The following is a 19,369-nucleotide window of genomic DNA, read 5'->3' as shown; positions in this document are numbered from 1 at the left end:
CCCGTGCCTACCTCAAACTGCAACCGAGAAGAAACTCTAAAGTGTCTTATGCCTCAAAGTCAACTGCTCTGTGTAACGTGGACCCACCACTGATTCACAGCTTTCTGTAAATGTACCGTCTACACAGAAATCTACCATTCAGTGATGTGGGCGTAATTATACACAGGGAAGTATTTGAACACTGCTAGACCTTCAGCAGAGAAAACAGTGATTGTATCAAAATGACATCAGAGACCAGCAAGTGACATTGCTAAAATCAGGGTCTCATAGAAAAATGGGATTTTTTTTTAACTTGCATGACAGAAAAATGGATGAAACAGTGCTGTTAAAAAATGGAGACACAGACCAAACACTGATGAAAATCAGATCCAATAAACTAAGGAAATCGGTCTATATTTTTCAGATATGAGGAAAAAAAGTCTAAATGAGGCCTTAGAGTGTGAAGAGACACATCCATTTGACAAAGAGAATAATAACACTCAATTGTCAGTATATTTATACATTTCTAGTTGGACTAACAGAGGAATAGTACATGGAGTAAAAAATAGAGAAGAAAATAAAGGGGTGTGTAGTGCATGGGTAGCACACTTATGCAGTGATAAGGCAGTGACCCAGCAAAGTTCAAAGCAAAACTTCTCTTTAATGTTCAACTTGGCAAACCACAGCAGACAATATCCTCCATATCACAGCCAGGAAACATATCCTCTGGATTACAGTCACTAAACATGCCAGTCCTCCTCTTGAGACCAGTTGCCGTGGGCGACTGCACCACAGTGTTAATGTTCTACTCACAGCATTACACAGCACACGATATCCTACGGATCGCAGCCAGGAACCATATCCTCCAGTTTACTGTCACTAAACACACCAGTCCTCCTTTGGGCACAGGACAGTCTACCACCGGTTCACCGCCGGGCACAAGACAGTCCACCTCCGAGACCTGATGCTGTGGGCAACTGCACCACTGTGTTAACACTAAGGGTGCCAGGCCCCTGAGCTTCGTTAGCTGCTTTGGCTCCGCTTGACTGTGCTCCCTCACACAGATGTAGAACTAAGAGTAATAGCCGGCAAAGAAGGATGCACCGTGGTTAAAGAGATAGAGGCAACATTCATAATAAACTGATCATTATGGTGCTAATATTATAGGACAGAATACAGGACCAATTGCAAAATAAATGAACAAAGGAAAAAGAAAAGAGAAGGCTATCAAACAGATCCAATGTAATATAAAATTAAAAAACTTTATTTTAATCTTACATCAAGAAAACAGGTACATGGGGGAGAAAAGTGCATATGCGCATCAGAACATCCAAAGGATGCAATGAGCCTGCAGGAGGTCTATATGGATACAATCATAACTGTATGACACCACAGAATAATAAAGACACAGACCGAATGTCCATAAAAGATAATAATGTTTAACAGGCCTGGGTAACAGAATATAAACAAAATGATTCCTTGCAATAATTAACCTAATAGTACCAGCAGACCCATAAAGTCATACATAATTTGTCTTACACAAGCAAGTGAATCAGGGACCCCGCAGCACCTGCATCCACCCCAGGGACACACAGCTGTTTCCTATCTATTTAAAGGACTACAGAGTGTTCCAAGTGTTTGACCTTTATTGTTTTTATTCTGTGTCCTAATTATATTATGTTGATTATACGCTTGTTATTACTGTAAAAGACATGTCCTCTTCCTTATTGTGTACTTTTTCTGACCACTGTTAGACCCTTGTATTACAGAGACCACCTTGACTTAACAGGACTTGATTTACTTTGTCTCCACAGGGATAACTGTCTTTGTCCACAGTTAGGGTGTCACTATCCAATTTTGGATGTGTGGCTGCACTTGTTCCTCTAGAATTTAAATGTAGCTTTTTTTCCTTTCAGGCCAGCAGGGGTTAATGTCAGTTTCCCTTGCTGGCAGCCTGCTTTAGCTGCTGAATTGCTAGGTCAGCTGATGTGGGTGGTGACCACTCCCACCATCCTTTAACTGATGGATGCATCAGCTGACTGTTGGTGATAGAGTTATTCTATGGAGACCAGCCTTGCTGCGCTGTATCACCTACTTCTGGAGTTCGGAGGCCTGTTTCTGTGTCCTCTGCAGTGTGGAGCTTGGCAGTGGAGTATGGAAGCTAAGTTTTTTGTTTTTACCTTGTCTGTCTCGTTCTTGTCACCACCTCCTGTGTTGTACCATCTGCAGTGGTGAGGCTAGCGCCCTTGACGGCCACTAGCCAGAGCAGTGCGAGGTGACAGCGAGAGACGAGGTTCGTGACAGCAGCGTGGGGAAGGACCCGCTTAGGGCGTTAGGGGAGTGCAGGGACAGGCTCTGGTTGGAGTTCAGGAGGTGTCCCATCCCTCATTATCTAAGGGTCGGGCCTTCCTCTCTCAATTTCCATCCAGTTGTGTGTGCTGTCCTCTGTCTGACCCCCTGTTGGGACGTTACATTACGTGACATAATGACTCCCTTACTGCAGGGGTAGTCACTTCTACTATTTATATCTTTTAACAAACTGGAAGGAAAATCCTTCGGATTTTGACTAGATTATTCGGCATTTATGTATGTTGTGTCTTTCTTTTATCTGGTGGCACTAATTTTATGTTTAATACTATTAAAAGTCATGTTTTATGTCTCACAAATTGCTGTATCTAACTTAAACTAGTGAGAATTCTGTGCTGTTAGAGGGCAGTTAATCCCACCTTTTGCTATAATATTGGAACATTACAACATAGGGCATTTTAACATAATGGGGGCATTATACCAGGATGTGAACATTATGACATTATACCAGGATGGAGACATTATACCAGGATGGAAACATTATAAGAGAACGGGGGAATTATAGCAAAATAGAGGACAATATACCAGGATGGGGACATTATACCAGAATGGGGACATTACATGAGGACATTACACCAAAATGAGGGAAATTATACCAGAACGGGGCATTGTTCTAGGATGGGGGTATTGTACCGCCATGGGGACATTATATCAGAATGGGGGGATATTATACAAGGATGGGGTATTATACCAAAATGGGTGAGATTATACCAGACTGAGGGACATTACACCAGGTTAGGGCATTATAGCAGAATGGGTAACATTATATTAGGATGTGGGCATAATATCAGAATGGGGGCATTATACCAGGATGGGGTAATTATACCAGAATGGGGACATTGTTCTAAGATGGGAGCACTGTACCATGATGGGTACATTATACCAGAATGGGGAACATTATAGCAAAATGGGAACATTTTACTAGTATGGGGGCATTATCCTAGAATGGGAACATTACACCAGGATGGAGGAAATTATAACAGACTGAGGGCATTGTTCTAGGATGGGGGTATTGTACCACAATGGGGGCATTATATCAGAATGGGGGACATTATACCTGGATGGAGACATAATACCAAAATGGGTATATTATACCAGAATGGGGGCATTATATTAGGATGTGGACATTATGCTAGAATGGGTGACATACCAGGATGGGGACATTATAGCAGAATGGGGGAAATTATTCCTGAATGGGGGCATTGTTCTAGGATTGGGGCATTTTTCCACAATGGGGATATTATGCAAGAATGGGGAACATTATAGCAGAATGAGGGTATTTTACCAGAATGGGGGCATTATACCAGGATGTGGACATTATATCAGGTTGGAGATTATACCAGGATGGAGGACATTATAAGAGAATGGGGAAATTATACCAGAATAGAGGACAATATACCAGGATGGGGGCATTATCACAAAATGGGGGCATTATACCAGAATGGGGACATTACACAAGAATGAGGACATTACACCAGAATGAAAGAAATTATACCAGAATAGGGGCATTGTTCTAGGATTGGGACATTGTACCACCATGGGGACATTATATTAGAATTAGGGAGATTATACCAGGATGGGATACTATACCAAAATGGGGGAAATTATACCAGAATGAGGGCATTGTACTACAATGGGGGCATTAAACCAGAATGGGGGACATTATACTAATATGTGGACATTATACCAGAATGGGTGACATTATACTAGGATGGAGAACATTACACCAGGATGGGGACATTATACCAGAATGGGGGCATTGTTCTAGGATTGGGGCATTGTACCATGATGGGGACATTATGCAAGAATGGAGAACATTATAGCACAATGAGGGCATTTTACCAGAATGGGGGCATTATACCAGTATGTGGACATTATACCACAGGGGAGTATTATATTGTATATAGGACCATGGGGGTGCATTATATTGTATGGAGGACCATACATATACTATATGGCGGTGTCAGGAGACAGACAGTGTGTGTGGTGCATACACACTAACGAGAGGGAGGACAGTACAGAAGAAGACTTTACCAAGCACACGCTCCAGAGGGGGAGGGATATAGAAAGTAGCAGGCAGAAACGATGGTGTGCAGAGATACAGACAAGGGCCTAGCGGTTCACGTGACCAGAGCAGGAATGTCCTAAAGGCTAGAACTAGTACTCGTGCGAACTGCAGAGCACAAGGTAGAAAGTAAGAATCAGCAACGCTGGGAGCGGGTTTCGGACTAGCCAAGGTTAGTAACAGGAGGATTGGTGGACACAGACAGAAAAGGTCCTTCTCAGATACCACACAATCAACAGAGCGAGGGAAGTGTGAACAATCCCAAGACCTTTATTATAGGAAAAACTAAAAGGTCCATAAAGAATTCACCACACTGAGGATACAATAGTCCAGAACACGAATGCAGTTCAGTAACAGGATGAATGTCCAAGGAGATGAGAGTCCAATAATCCAGCAGACAGAGGATAAAAATGGGTCCAAATGCTTCCCCTTCTCTCTGATGTGCCATCTTCACACGATCACCACACAGGGACTGACTTGTCCAGCCCCTGTCCCCCCCAGCCCCCTCCTTAGGGCATTAACCCTGTACAAACCATGACAGGAGGGTTATGGAGGGGCACATTTTACTATATGGAGGACTACATAGGGCCCATTAGGCTAAATGGAAGGAAATGTAGGGCCATTATAATATTTGAAGGGCTATGTGGAGATTATACTGTATGCAAGCAATTATACAGTACGAAGGTTTGTGTGGAGTCCATCATACAGTGTGGAGGGCTGTGTGAGGGCCATTATACTGTTTGGAGAGCTAGTGCGAGGAACATCATACAGTGTGGAGGGCTGTGTGAGGGCCATTATACTGTTTGGAGAGCTAGTGCGAGAAACATCATACAGTGTGGAGGGCTGTGTGAGGACCATTATACTGTTTGGAGAGCTAGTGTGAGGCACATCATACAGTGTGGAGGGCTGTGTGAGATCCATTATACTGTTTGGAGGGCTAGCGCAGGGAACATCATACAGTGTGGAGGGCTGTTATACAGTATGAAGGTTTGTGTGGAGTCCATCATACTGTGTGGAGGGCTGTGTGAGGGCCACTATACTGTTTGGAGAGCTAGTGCGAGGAACATCATACAGTGTAGAGGGCTGTGTGAGTGCCATTATACTGTTTGGAGAGCTAGTGTGAGGCACATCATACAGTGTGGAGGGCTGTGTGAGAGCCATTATACTGTTTGGAAGGCTAGCGTGGGGAACATCATACAGTGTGGAGGGCTGTGTGAGGGCAATTATACAGTATGAAGGTTTGTGTGGAGTCCATCATACTGTGTGGAGGGCTGTGTGAGGGCCACTATACTGTTTGGAGAGCTAGTGCGAGGAACATCATACAGTGTAGAGGGCTGTGTGAGTGCCATTATACTGTTTGGAGAGCTAGTGTGAGGCACATCATACAGTGTGGAGGGCTGCGTGAGAGCCATTATACTGTTTGGAAGGCTAGCGTGGGGAACATCATACAGTGTGGAGGGCTGTGTGAGGGCAATTATACAGTATGAAGGTTTGTGTGGAGTCCATCATACTGTGTGGAGGGCTGTGTGAGGGCCATTATACTGTTTGGAGAGCTAGTGCGAGAAACATCATACAGTGTGGAGGGCTGTGTGAGGGCCATTATACTGTTTGGAGAGCTAGTGTGAGGAACATCATACAGTGTGGAGGGCTGTGTGAGGGCCATTATACTGTTTGGAGAGCTAGTGCGAGGAACATCATACAGTGTGGAGGGGGCCATTATACTGTTTGGAGAGCTAGTGTGAGGCACATCATACAGTGTGGAGGGCTGTGTGAGAGCCATTATACTGTTTGGAGGGCTAGCGCGGGGAACATCATACAGTGTGGAGGGCTGTGTGAGGGCCATTATACTGTTTGGAGGGCTATTGGGGTCATTATACAGTGTGGTGAGGTGTGGGGCTATTATACTATGTAGGCCCATTATACCATTTGGAGGGCTAGTGCGGGCCATTATACAGTGTGGGGCTTTTATACTTTGTAGGTCCATTGCACTGGATGGAAGGCCGTGTGCGGGTCACAGTTGGGGATCATACTGTGTTGGGTTCACCATACTTTGCCGGGGGAGTTGAGGTGGGGTACAGTAGGGTCAGTATGTAGAGGCTAATGTGGAGGAATTCACCATGGGGGTATCACACAGTGTTTGGGGGTTACTTCTGTTGGCATCATACTTTATGGGGGCAATGAAAGTTGAATGCAGAGCGGCGATGGGCACCGGAGAGCGGCGGTAGGGCAGTATAATAACAGCCACAGATTTGACGAGCACTCACAGAGGGTTCCATCTGTCTTGCCCCACCACAAGGCACTGAGCACCGGTGCTTGGTTTGATCAGTCATTCCGTGCTGTCAGACACCCACTTTTTGAATACTATCTAAACCCAGCAGAAGATAGAAGAGGTGCATTTTTTAAGCAACTGGAGCTTGTGTAGACCCTCCTTTCTATGTCCATTTGTAGATGACTAGGCGCCGAGAATGGATTCTACAGAAATCGCATGCCCTAAAAAGGCGGCTTGTATCTGACAGACCCCCAGCATGACGTCACACGGAGATAAACCAACCCCCGCAGATTGGCCGCACTATCCCGTACTGCGCATGTTCTCATCATGGCTACCTGCCCCGTCACATGGCACAACGTGGGTGACCGAGTGTCGACGTCACGTGATTTTTGCTTGTGACGTATGACCGTTGGGAGGGGCCGATACAGGAAGTGGCGACGTCTGGTGCCGGGGTGTTCAGTCACTACTACGGCGGCCGGCCAGGTGGTGAGTATCGGTGATGGCGCCTATGGGAGACGCACGCCTGCACTGCCGGCACGGGGCTTCACAGTGAGCACTGCACGGCGTGTGTGGCCCAGGCTCCCAGCATTATACAGGAGCCTTTGTGCGTTCATCATAGGCAGCTAGGAATTGGGACTGATTTCCCTGCCATAGGCTTGTGCTGTGTGACAATGCCAGGCTGGCACTTCCCCCCCATACTATAGTGCGTGTGACCGCTGCAGCCGATCACTGGGCTGATAAGTGATGGCGACCTAAGGGCTCGTCCCAACAGGCGTATGCTATCCGGGGCATGCACCGACCAATGGATATCAGAAGGCTGTTGGGGCCACAGCAGGTGTCATGTGGGGCTAGGAATGGGATCCACTATGGGGGTCCGCCATTAGTCACCTAGGAAATGGCGCCATCCGTGTACCTGGGTGAGTGTTGTCCTCTGGTTTCTGGCTGAATCTTGGACCATTTTTTATACTGATCTGACTCCGGCCTAATAGGAGCGAGGCAGTGAGCCTGGTGATTGGCTGCAGGTGCCGGCGAGCTACTGTGCAGAAGTGGGCTGGAGACACTGCCCATAGAAGGGCGGATAAAGGTCACATAACTGTGCAGGGCACAGGCGCGGGATTACGGCGCCACAGCTGCACGTCAGTGTGACTCTGATGAGAGGGGCTGTCATTATAATGAAGTCAGGAGGCACCGCACGCCCCGGAACCTGGAAGAAATCATTACCATAAAACATAACATGAAGTACAATATGTCACGGGAAAAATCTCCGAATCACCGGGATCCATGGAAGCGTTCCAGAGTTATTACCTCATAAAGGGACGGGGGTCAGAATTGTAAAACTTGGCCTGGTCAGGAAGGTCAAAATTGGTGTGGTCACTAAGGGGTTAAGAAGGGTAAGTGTTCCTGTCTGTGTATGAGAACAAAAACCACTGATCCATGCTAGATACCAAATCAGTACAATAGAGGACAAATCCTACCCAGGCACACAGAGTAATGTCCAAGAAAATGAACTCATAAAAGTGATAAAGTTTATTTAAAACTTAATATTACACACAAATCACAAGACAAACATGATAAAAACAGCTTATCAAAGACAAGGCACATAGAGAGCTTCTGTGTAAAGGACACAAGAACATTTACTCTGAAAAAAACAGGCTGGGCAGACAGACAGAGAGGTCTAAGACCTGTTTCTCAATGAGCCTCAATGCAGTGTCAGAAATAGTCCATATAAAGTGCAAACCGCATTGCCCAAAAGGTAGTGGACTTACTGTGGGAAAATATGCATCACTCTAAATGGATCCCTTAGCCGCATGTCACTACCGAAGGGACAAAGAAAAGCACTCAAAGTCCTGTTTACCCATATCGCCTGCCAGCATGTATCCGAAGCAGCCCCGACGTGCGTTTCACATGGGCTTCCTCAGGGTGGCTGTGGCTCTGTGTGTCACCTGAGTCCTTATAAATATGCATCCCAGATGTTCGGCATAAACAGCACCATTAGCGGCGCATGCGTACTGAGTCCTGGGCCTTGTATGGATGCCTATCCCCCAGCCTCCCATGTCACAGGGAAATCCCTCATGACGTCAATGTCCGGCCGCGTCACTACCTGGAAGCGGAAGAGGCGCATCCTGGACTTGGTCACAGTAGGCATGCGCACTTGCTGTAGTGGGCATGATGGAAAAGGGCAGACGGAGATAAGTATACATAACCAAAATAAATGACATGAAGCAAACCCATAATATTCATCCATCAATTTATGAATGAATATATAAAATAGGAATAAATGGGGACTGAATAATAGTTACCGATTAACCCCTAAAGGACCCTATATAGTATTATGGTGTGCCAAGTATTCACACCCCACATATGGGGGTAAATAACCACACATATAGGTATCAGTTTAGTGGTCTCCATAGTATTCACCATATATATATATATATATATATATAGATTAAAAAAATACAGCAAAATATAGAAAGGAAAAATTAAAAATAAATAAAATAATATTGAGGCAGACCAAGGCATGCACTCAATCGCAGATGGTGACAAGATTACATCACAGGTCCATAAGTCCCATTCAATAAGATGATTAATCAACCGTCCAGTTGGTGCTTCTCCAGGTTAAAACATCAATTGTCCGACCTTTCACAGACCAGGGGGTAGAGTAATAGATGGTATCAGATGATAAGATGAAAATAAACTAGATCAATAAAAAAGACACACAAATTAAAATCCAAGCATAGGTGAAATAACAGAGCAGCCTATAAAAAGGAGGAAAAGCTCAATTGTTCCTTCAGCCCCACTGGGTTCATGGTATCCATCACAGTTAACCATCGGCACTCCGATTGTGCCAAAGTGCGCTTCGTGTCGCCACCCCTAATGCCACGTACGGTTACATTTGTGGTGTGACTTTAAGTGGCGAGGAATAGTTTTTAATAAAGCAATGTCATTCACCTGACGTGTTAGCGTGTATGTACACAAAGCTCACATGAGGTAAGGCCAAGATAAAATGAGTGGCACGTACACCTTGCCATATAAATGACGTGCGTGCTACTGCATGAAATATATTTAGCAATCTTAAACTCCCATCGGCAGAGGTGAATGACGTTGCCGGCACCTGATTACGGCATGCTAAACAATCGCCGCATGGATTAATTCCCCATTTCCTTTTACCAGCACCAAATATTTGGTTCTTTTGCCACGTAGCGGCTTCTTACCAATATATCCCTCAAGTGTTTTCCTCCTCTTGAAGTCATGAGGGGTGATTAAGGGAGATGCCTTGCAAGAGTGGGTTCAGTTTTGAGAATTGGCCGGTGTCTACTCATAATCTTTCGTATGGTTTCCCATTGATGGTTAAAGGTAGTAATAAACCTACTTTTTGAATCCTCCGGTGGTTTTGGCTTTTTTGCTGTGAGCAAATCCCATCTCCCAGAGTTCCTGGCATGGGTATAGCCTTGTTTGATGCTTCTGTTGCTATAACCTCGTGCCAGCAACCTCTCCCCCAGGTCCACAGACTGCCTCTCAAAGGATTCTTCTGAGGTACAGATCCACATACGTAAAAATTGCCCAATCGGGATCGCTCCGATTGTGGAGCTGGTATGAGAGGAGGAAGCATGGAGGAGTGCATTCACCAACGTTTTCTTATGAAATAGGTCAAAAAGAAGGTTATACATAAACTTTGTACTGCTGAAAAGCCACCATCATCAGCAAAAAATAAGTTATAGGTATGTATTTGAAAGAAAGCATGTCACTTAATCAAAATGGCGGCTCCTGGGAATTTTCTCTTATCGGTTAGTGCCTAGTAACCTCCTGTGTTTCAAAGAAAAAAAGATCACAATAATTATGGTGCCATCGGGTGCGCCTGCGCATTAGCATCTATCGTGTTTTCCAATAGATGCCACTGCAATCACTTTTTCATACGGGACCCTGTGGGTTTGGATTTCTTTTTTCCTTAATAATAAAGACCTTTATTTAAAAACTGCATTTTGTGTTATCTTTGCCTAATATTTAAATTTGTTTGGTGATCTGAAACCTTTAAGGAATCTTGTGTAATATGGAATCATGAAGGGGGCAAAGACTTTTTCACCCCACTGTAACTGAGCCACCCTTGATTGTACCCCAGTACTCTAGCCATATCACCAGTGCATTAGGGGTCTGTGGCATCTGATACAGACCAATTAGTATCTAGGAGCCCTTAAAGTGGCCTGGTTTCAGTGCTGGGAGTGCTTTTATTTATGCAGGGCAGCACTGATCACTGTAGACTTTAGGAGCGTCTACATAGTGAACCACTTTCTACTGAAGTACTAATGTTTAACTTGTTCTGTATTGTAAAGTGTTAGCAACCTTTTGTAATGTTAACTTTTTTTTTTTTTTTTTTTTTTTTTTATAGTAGGTAGCGAAGAGAACTTTGAAGAACCACCATAGGAAAAGTCATCCGAATTATGGAGGTTAGTACGCTAAATCTTTGCATGTTTTGCTAATTCTAATAGCAGAATACAGCTGCCACATTCTCCCTTCATTCACTGAACACAAGCTCCATAAACTGACTTATTATTTAGTTGAGTCAGGTAGGGCAGCTGTCTGGAGAATGATTTCCTTTGTCTAATCCCCATTAGTAAAAGAAGTTGTATATAATATTATTATTATTTATTTATATAGCGCCATTAATTCCATGGTGCTGTACTTGGGAAGGGGGGTTACATACAAAGTTATAGATATCGTTAACAGTAAACAAATTTACAATGACCGACTGGTACAGAGGGGGGGACCCTGTGCTTGCGGACTTACATTCTATGGGATAGTGGGGGAAGAGACAGAAGGTCGGGGGTGTATCGGCTCTGGTGGTGATGAGGCGGCAGCTCAGGTGGTGGTGAGGTGGCAGAATGGTCATTGCAGTCTGTAAGCTTTCCTGAAAAGATGGGTTTTCAGGTTCCGTTTGAAGGATCCGAGGGTGGTGGATAATTGGACGTTTTGAGGCATGGAATTCCAGAGGATAGGGGATATTCGGGAGAAATCTTGGAGGCGGTTGTGTGAGGAACGAATAAGTGTGGAGGAGAGTAGGAGATCTTGGGAGGATCGAAGATTACGTGAGGGAAGATATTGGGAGATTAGTTCAGAGATATAGGGAGGAGAAAGGTTGTGGATGGCTTTGTAGTTCAGTGTTAGTAGTTTGAACTGGATTCGTTGGGGAATTGGGAGCCAATGGAGGGATTTGCAGAGGGGGGAGACGGGAGTAGCGAGGAGAGAGATGGATTAGTCGGGCAGCAGAATTGAGGACAGACTGGAGTGGTGCCAGAGAGTTTCCAGGGAGGTCACAGAGGAGAGTGTTGCAGTAGTCAAGGCTGGAGATGATGAGGGCATGTACAAGAGTTTTAGTAGATTGAGGAAGGGACGGATTCTGGAAATATTTTTGAGTTGGAGGTGACAGGAGGTGGCAAGAGATTTGGACGTGTGGTTTGAAGGACAGGGCAGAGTTGAGAGTTACTCCGAGGCAGTGGATTTCAGGTGCGGGAGAAAGCGTGATGCCGTTTACCATAATAGATAGATCGGGTAGGGAAGATACGTGAGATGGAGGAAAGATGATGAGTTCAGTTTTGTCTACGTTGAGTTTTAGGCTATGTGCACACGATGCAGATTTGCTGCGGATCCGCAGCGGATTTTTTTGCGCAGAAATGCAGCAGATCCGCACTGTGTACAATGTAAATCAATGGAAAAAAAAAAAAGCTGTGCAGATGTTGCAAAAAATTCAGTGCGGAATTGCTGCGGATTTAAAAGAAGTGTATGTCACTTCTTTTGTGCGGATCTGCAGTGGTTCTGGACCCCTCCATGATAGAAATCCGCAGTGGCAAAAACTGCTGAAAATCCGCATCAATTCCGCGGCAAATCCACATAAAAACAGCGGCAAATCCGCGGCTGCGGATTCTGCCAGGAGATGCGGATTTTGTGTAGAAAATTCTGCACCACTTTTCCTACGTGTGCACATAGCCTTAGGAAGCGAGAGGTGAAAAATGAGGCTATGGCTGATAGACACTCCGGGATTCTGGACAGCAGAAAGGTGACATCTGGGCCAGAGAGGTAGATCTGAGTGTCATCTGCATACAGGTGGTACTGGAAGCCATGGGACTTTGAGTTGTCCCAGGCCAAGAGTATAGATGGAAAAAAAGTAGGGGCCCCAGGACAGAGCCTTGGGGGACTCCCAACAGAGAGGGGGCGGGATGAGGAGGTAGTGTGGGAGTGGGAAACGCTGAATGTGCGGTCAGAAAGGTATGAGGAAATCCAGGACAGGGCAAGGTCTTTGATGCCAAGGGAAGAAAGAATCTGTAGGCAGTTGTCAACTGTGTCAAAGGCAGAGGACAGGTCAAGAAGGAGGAGGATGGAGAACTGTCTATTAGCTTTGGCTGTGAGTAAGTCATTAGTAATTTTGATCAGGGCAGTTTCAGTGGAGTGGTGGGGGCGGAAGCCAGATTGCAGGATGTCAAGGAGGGAGTTAGATGAGAGGTGGGAGGAAAGTTGAGCATGGACATGCTGTTCAAGGAGTTTGGCAGCAAACGGGAGCAGTGATATGGGGCGATAGCTGGGCATAGCAGTTGGGTCAAGGTTTGATTTTTTTGAGGATGGGTGTTATGGTGGCATGTTTGAAGGCAGAGGGGGAGGTACCAGAAGTTAGGGATAGGTTGAAGAGATGGGTTAGGGCTGGAATGATCATGTTAGTGAGGTTGGGGAGCAGGTGGGAAGGGATGGGGTCAAGTGCACAGGTGGTGAGGTGTGATTTGGAAAGGAGATGAGTAAGCTCACCTTCAGTGTTGGAGAGGGAGGTTATTAGGGAAGGGCAGAGGTCTGGTATGTGGAATGGTTGGGGTGGTGGAACTGTAAAGGTTTGCCTTGTTTGGTCGATCTTGTTTTTGAAGTAGGTGGCAAAGTCCTCAGCAGAGATGAAGTGGAGTTGGAGGTGGCAGTGGTGGACGGAGGAGAGAGTTGAATGTGCTGAACAGTTGTTTTGGGTTGTGGGATAATGAAGATACAAGGTTTGTGAAATATGTCTGTTTATCAGAGGTGAGGGCTGATTTAAAGGCAAGTGTAGCTTGTTTGAAAGCGGTGAAGTCATCTGGCAGGCGTGTTTTCTTCCAATGCCGCTCCGCGACCCTGAATGCTTGTTGAAGTTTTTTGGTGAGGTTGTTGTGCCAGGGTTGCCTATTGGTTTGTCGCACTTTGCCATGCATGAGAGGAGCGACTGAGTCTATGGCTGATGTGAGGGTGGCGTTGTAGAAAGCGGTGGCACTGTCCGTGTTGTGGAGTGAAGATATGGAGGACAGAGGTAGAAGAGAGTCTGAGTGTCTGTGGATGTCTAGGTGTGCGAGGTTTCTGCGAGGATGTGCTAGTGGCTGGACATGGGGGGCAGGTGAGAAGGACAAGGATGTGGTGAGTAGATGGTGGTCAGATAGGGGAAATGGAGAGGTTGTGAGATTAGATAGGGAACAGAGGCGGGTGACGATGAGGTCTAATGTATGTGCATCTGTGTGGGTGGCTGTGGAGGACCACTGAGTAAGTCCAAAGGATGAGGTAAGTGACAGGACTTTGGATATATGATAGTATGCTTAAGTTAATTGACCTTAATATACAGCGAAGTAACCTCAGAAGCACCTCCATGTCAGTCTCTGTGAGACTGACAGAAAAAATAGCATTATTACAAAGCGACTGACCTTATTAGAGCCTGGCAGAAATGATTAAAATTCAGTAATGTGACATAACTGTAGAAGAAGGCATGGATTGCACATCCAAATATAATTGACCTACTGCCGCTAAGAGAAAACTTGTGTAATGCATGTGACAGGATTGTGGGGTTTTTCTCTGCTTGGGGCACCTTATGACACTAAACTGGACTTCAAGATGCTCCATTTTGTTTCCAAAGGAGATACTGTTGCCAAAAAGATATACGGTAGCTTTAATATTTGTACCTGGAAGTGTATGTAAAATAGAATGTGACAGTCTAGAATTAAAAATCGCCATACAATCTCAAAAATAACCAAAGTAATGTGTATATATAATATTAAGATACTAAAACATAACAGTAAGTCGCTTACCATGCTTCAGATGTTCAATCTTGACAATTCAATTATTTGTCTTTTGAAGCTGTTCCTCATGTGGCCCTATAAAAAAGGGGTTGAAAGCACCTAGCACCCTGACAAAAGCTTCCAAACATTGTTTATCCTCGTATTATCTTCTTGTCATTGTTGAACCTAAATCATGCCTGTCGTCTCTTGAGCTTTCTCCTTATAAAGGTTGTCAGGTCCAAGTTGGTAAGTCTGCAGTCACTCTGATTGCAGACTTATGAATCCCCCCAGCGCAGGCACTGTGTTCTGCAGAGATTTACTGGTTTCTAACACGGGACTGGAGAGTATGTATGAGTCACACCCACTGGATGGCCACGTGTCTTGTCGGGGCCCGGCCTAGCTTAATACAAGTGTAAGGAGAGTGAGGTCACACCCACTAGATGGCCGAGTGTCTTGTCGGGGCGCGGCCTAGCTTAATACAAGTGTAAGGAGAGTGAGGTCACACCCACTAGATGGCCGAGTGTCTTGTCGGGGCGCGGCCTAGCTTAATACAAGTGTAAGGAGAGTGAGGTCACACCCACTAGATGGCCATGTGTCTTGTCGGGGCTTGGTCTTGCTTAATACAAGTGTAAGGAGAGTGAGGTCACACCCACTAGATGGCTGTGTGTCTTGTCGGGGCGCAGCCTCGCTTAATACAAGTGTATGGAGAGCGAGGTCACATCCATTGGACGGCCGCGTGTGTCGTCGGGGCGCGGCCTCGCTTAATGCAAGTGTATGGAGAGTGAGGTCCCACCCACTGTACAGCCGCGTGTCTCGTCGGGGCATGGCCTCGCTTAATACAAGTGTTTGGAGAGCGAGGTCACACCCACTGGACGGGTTGTGTGTCTCGCCAGGGCGTAGCCTTGCTTAATACAAGCGTATGGAGAGCGAGGTCACACCCACAGGACCGCTGCGTGTCTTGCTAGGGCGCAGTCTAGCTTAAAGGGAATCTGTCACCTGAATTTGGCGGGATATTTAAATGACTTAAGTCCGGTCCGATGGGCCGTGTTTCCTATCCATTCCTCCTACCCATCCGTGGCCGCCGTCCGCGTGGCAAGATTGCATTGTGCACGCACGGACTATAGCGGACACCTACTCCAATTCCAGAAAATATTGCGGACGGCGGCCACGGATGGGGAGGAGGAATGGATAGGAAACACCGCCCATCGGACTGGACTGAAGTCATTTAAATAGCCCGCCAAATTCAGGTGACAGATTCCCTTTAATAAAAGTGTATGGAGAGCGAGGTCACACCCACAGGACGGCCGCGTGTCTCGCCAGGGCGTAGTCTCGCTTAATACAAGTGTATGGAGAGCGAGGTCACACCCACAGGACGGCCACGTGTCTTGCGAGGGCGTAGTCTCGCTTAATACAAGTGTATGGAGAGCGAGGTCACACCCACTTGACGGTTGTCTGTCTCGCTTAATACAAGTGTATGGAGAGCGAGGTCACACCCACTTGACGGTTGTCTGTCTCGCTTAATACAAGTGTATGGAGAGCGAGGTCACACCCACAGGACGGCCGTGTGTCTCGCCAGGGCGTAGTCTCGCTTAACCCCTTCATGACCAAGCCTATTTTGACCTTAATGACCAGTCCATTTTTTGCAATTCTGACCAGTGTCCCTTTATGAGGTAATAACTCAGGAACGCTTCAACGGATCCTAGCGATTCTGAGATTGTTTTTTCGTGACATATTGGGCTTCATGGTAGTGGTAAATTTAGGTCGATAACTTTTGCGTCTATTTGTGAAAAAATCAGAAATTTGTGTGTCTTGTCGGGGCGCAGCCTCGCTTAATACAAGTATATGGAGAGCGAGGTCACATCCATTGGACGGCCGCGTGTCTCGTCGGGGCGCGGCCTCGCTTAATGCAAGTGTATGGAGAGCGAGGTCACACCCACTGGACGGCCGCGTGTCTCGTCGGGGCTTGGTCTTGCTTAATACAAGTGTATGGAGAGTGAGGTCACACCCACTGGACTGCTGTGAACCTCGTTGGGGCGTGGCCTCGCTTAATACAAGTGTATGGAGAGCGAGGTCACACCCACTGGACGGCCGTGTGTCTTGTCGGGGCACGGCCTTGCTTAATACAAGTGTATGGAGAGCGAGGTCACACCCACTGGACGGCCGCGTGTCTCGTTGGGGCGCAGCCTCGCTTAATACAAGTGTATGGAGAGTGAGGTCACACCCACTAGATGGCCGTGTGTCTTGTCGGGGAGCGGCCTCGCTTGATACAAGTGTATGGAGAGCGAGGTCACACCCACTGGACGGCCGCGTGTCTTGTTGGGGCGCGGCTTCGCTTAATACAAGTGTATGGAGAGCGAGGTCACACCCACTGGACGGCTGCGTGTCTTGTTGGGGCGCTGCCTTGCTTAATACAAGTGTATGGTGAGCGAGGTCACACCCACTGGACGGCTGCCTGTCTTGTTGGGCCACGGCCTCGCTTAATACAAGTGTATGGAGAGCGAGGTCACACCCACTGGACGGCCGCGTGTCTCGTCGGGGCGCAGCCTCGCTTAATACAAGTGTAAGGAGAGTGAGGTCACACCCACTAGATGGCCGTGTGTCTTGTCGGGGCGCAGCCTTGCTTAATACAAGTGTATGGTGAGCGAGGTCACACCCACTGGACGGCTGCCTGTCTTGTTGGGCCACGGCCTCGCTTAATACAAGTGTATGGAGAGCGAGGTCACATCCATTGGACGGCCGCGTGTCTCGTCGGGGCGCGGCCTTGCTTAATGCAAGTGTATGGAGAGCGAGGTCACACCCACTGGACGGCCGCGTGTCTCGTCGGGGCTTGGTCTTGCTTAATACAAGTGTATGGATGGAGAGTGAGGTCACACCCACTAGATGGCCGTGTACCTCATTGGAGCGTGGCCTCGCTTAATACAAGTGTATGGAGAGCGAGGTCACACCCACTGGACGGGCGCGTGTCGGGGCGTGGCCTCGCTTAATACAAGTGTATGGAGAGTGAGGTCCCACCCACTGGTCAGCCGCGTGTCTCGTCGGGGCGTGGCCTCGCTTAATACAAGTGTATGGAGAGCGAGGTCACACCCACTGGACGGGTTGTGTGTCTCGCCAGGGCGTAGTCTTGCTTAATACAAGCGTATGGAGAGCGAGGTCACACCCACAGGACCGCTGCGTGTCTTGCTAGGGCGCAGTCTCGCTTAAAGGGAATCTGTCACCTGAATTTGGCGGTCACGGATGGGGAGGAGGAATGGATAGGAAACACCGCCCATCGGACTGGACTGAAGTCATTTAAATAGCCCGCCAAATTCAGGTGACAGATTCCCTTTAACCCCTTTCTGCCATCCGACGTACTATCCCGTCCATGGGACCTGGGCCCTTATGCCCATGGACGGGATAGTACGTCGGCGCGATCAGCGGCGCCCACGTGGTGAGCGCCGCTGATTGCGGCCGGGTGTCAGCTGATTATCACAGCTGACACCCGACACGTTAACCCCTTGCACACCGCGATCAAACATGATCGCGGTGTACCGGGGGTTAAAGGGAAGCATCGGCAGGGAGGGGGCTCCCTCCGTGCTTCCCTGAGCCCCCCACGGCAGCGCAATGTGCAGCGCTGCTGCAGGGGGCTCCTTTCCTCCAGGCCCCCGAATCCAAGATGGCGACGGGGGCCTTCGGGGGCCTGAGGAAGCTGGCTTCCTCAGTGCCTGCAAAGCGCAGGCATGAGGAAGCCTTCTGCAGTGCCTGTGTCAGATCGCTGATCTGTCACAGTGATCTGTGATGTGACAGATCAGCGATCTGTCACAGGACAGTGATGTCCCACCTGGGACTATTTAATAAAGTAAAAAAAAAAATAAAAAAAAGTGTTAAAATAATTAAAAAAAAAATCGCCAAATAAATTAGTAAAAAAAAAAAAAATATTCCCCCAATAAATCCATTTTTTGGAAATAATAAAAAAAAACCCATTAAAAGTACACATATTAGGTATCGCCGCGTCCGTAATGACCCGCCCTATAAAACTGTCCCATTAGTTAACCCCTTTAGCGAACCCCTTAAAAAATAAAAATAAAAAACGAAGCAAAAAATGATTTATTATCATACCGCCAAACAAAAAGTGTAATAACGCGCGATCAAAAAGACGCATATAAATATCCATGGTACCGCTGAAAACGTCATCTTGTCCCGCAAAAAGCGAGCCGCCACACAGCATCATCAGCGAAAAAATAAAAAAGTTATAGCTCGCAGAATAAAGCGATGCAAAAATAATTATTTTTTATATAAAATAGTTTTCATTGCATAAAACCGACAAAAACATTAAAAAAACGACCTAAATGAGGTATCGCTGTAACCGTACTGACCCGAAGAATAAAACTGCTTTATCAATTTTACCGCACGCGGAACGGTGTAAACGCACCCCCCCAAAAGAAAATCATGAAACGCTGGTTTTTGTTCATTCTGCGTCCCAAAAATAGGAATAAAAAGCGATCAAAAAATGTCATGTGCCCGAAAATGGTACCAATAAAAACGTCAACTCGTCCCGCAAAAAATAAGACCTCACATGACTCGGTGGGTCAAAATACGGAAAAATTATAGCTCTCAATATGTGGTGATGCAAAAACTATTTTTACAATAAAAAGAGTCTTTTAGCGT

General features: G+C 46.7%; 1 protein-coding gene across 2 annotated transcripts in view; it reads left to right on the top strand.

Annotated features, from left to right (window-relative positions):
* Positions 1-2,035: 2,035 nt before the first annotated feature.
* Positions 2,036-19,369, top strand: part of FAM174C (family with sequence similarity 174 member C) — a 52,616-nt gene continuing 35,282 nt past the window's right edge. Inside the window, exons 1-2 of one of the 2 annotated variants that reach the window (XM_073547329.1) lie at positions 2,036-2,131; positions 11,065-11,122. In XM_073547329.1, coding sequence (XP_073403430.1) covers positions 11,117-11,122 — 6 coding nt within the window. In that variant the 5' untranslated portion in view covers positions 2,036-2,131; positions 11,065-11,116. Of the gene's footprint in view, positions 2,132-7,016; positions 7,167-11,064; positions 11,123-19,369 lie in introns of those variants that run through there. The other variant, XM_073547322.1, reaches the window with a different exon arrangement.

Source organism: Dendrobates tinctorius, unplaced genomic scaffold (assembly GCF_039654945.1).
Source record: "Dendrobates tinctorius isolate UK_male_01 unplaced genomic scaffold, ASM3965494v1 ptg000011l, whole genome shotgun sequence".
Taxonomy (NCBI): Eukaryota; Metazoa; Chordata; class Amphibia; order Anura; family Dendrobatidae; genus Dendrobates; species Dendrobates tinctorius.
This window is presented reverse-complemented; position numbering and strand designations above follow the sequence as displayed.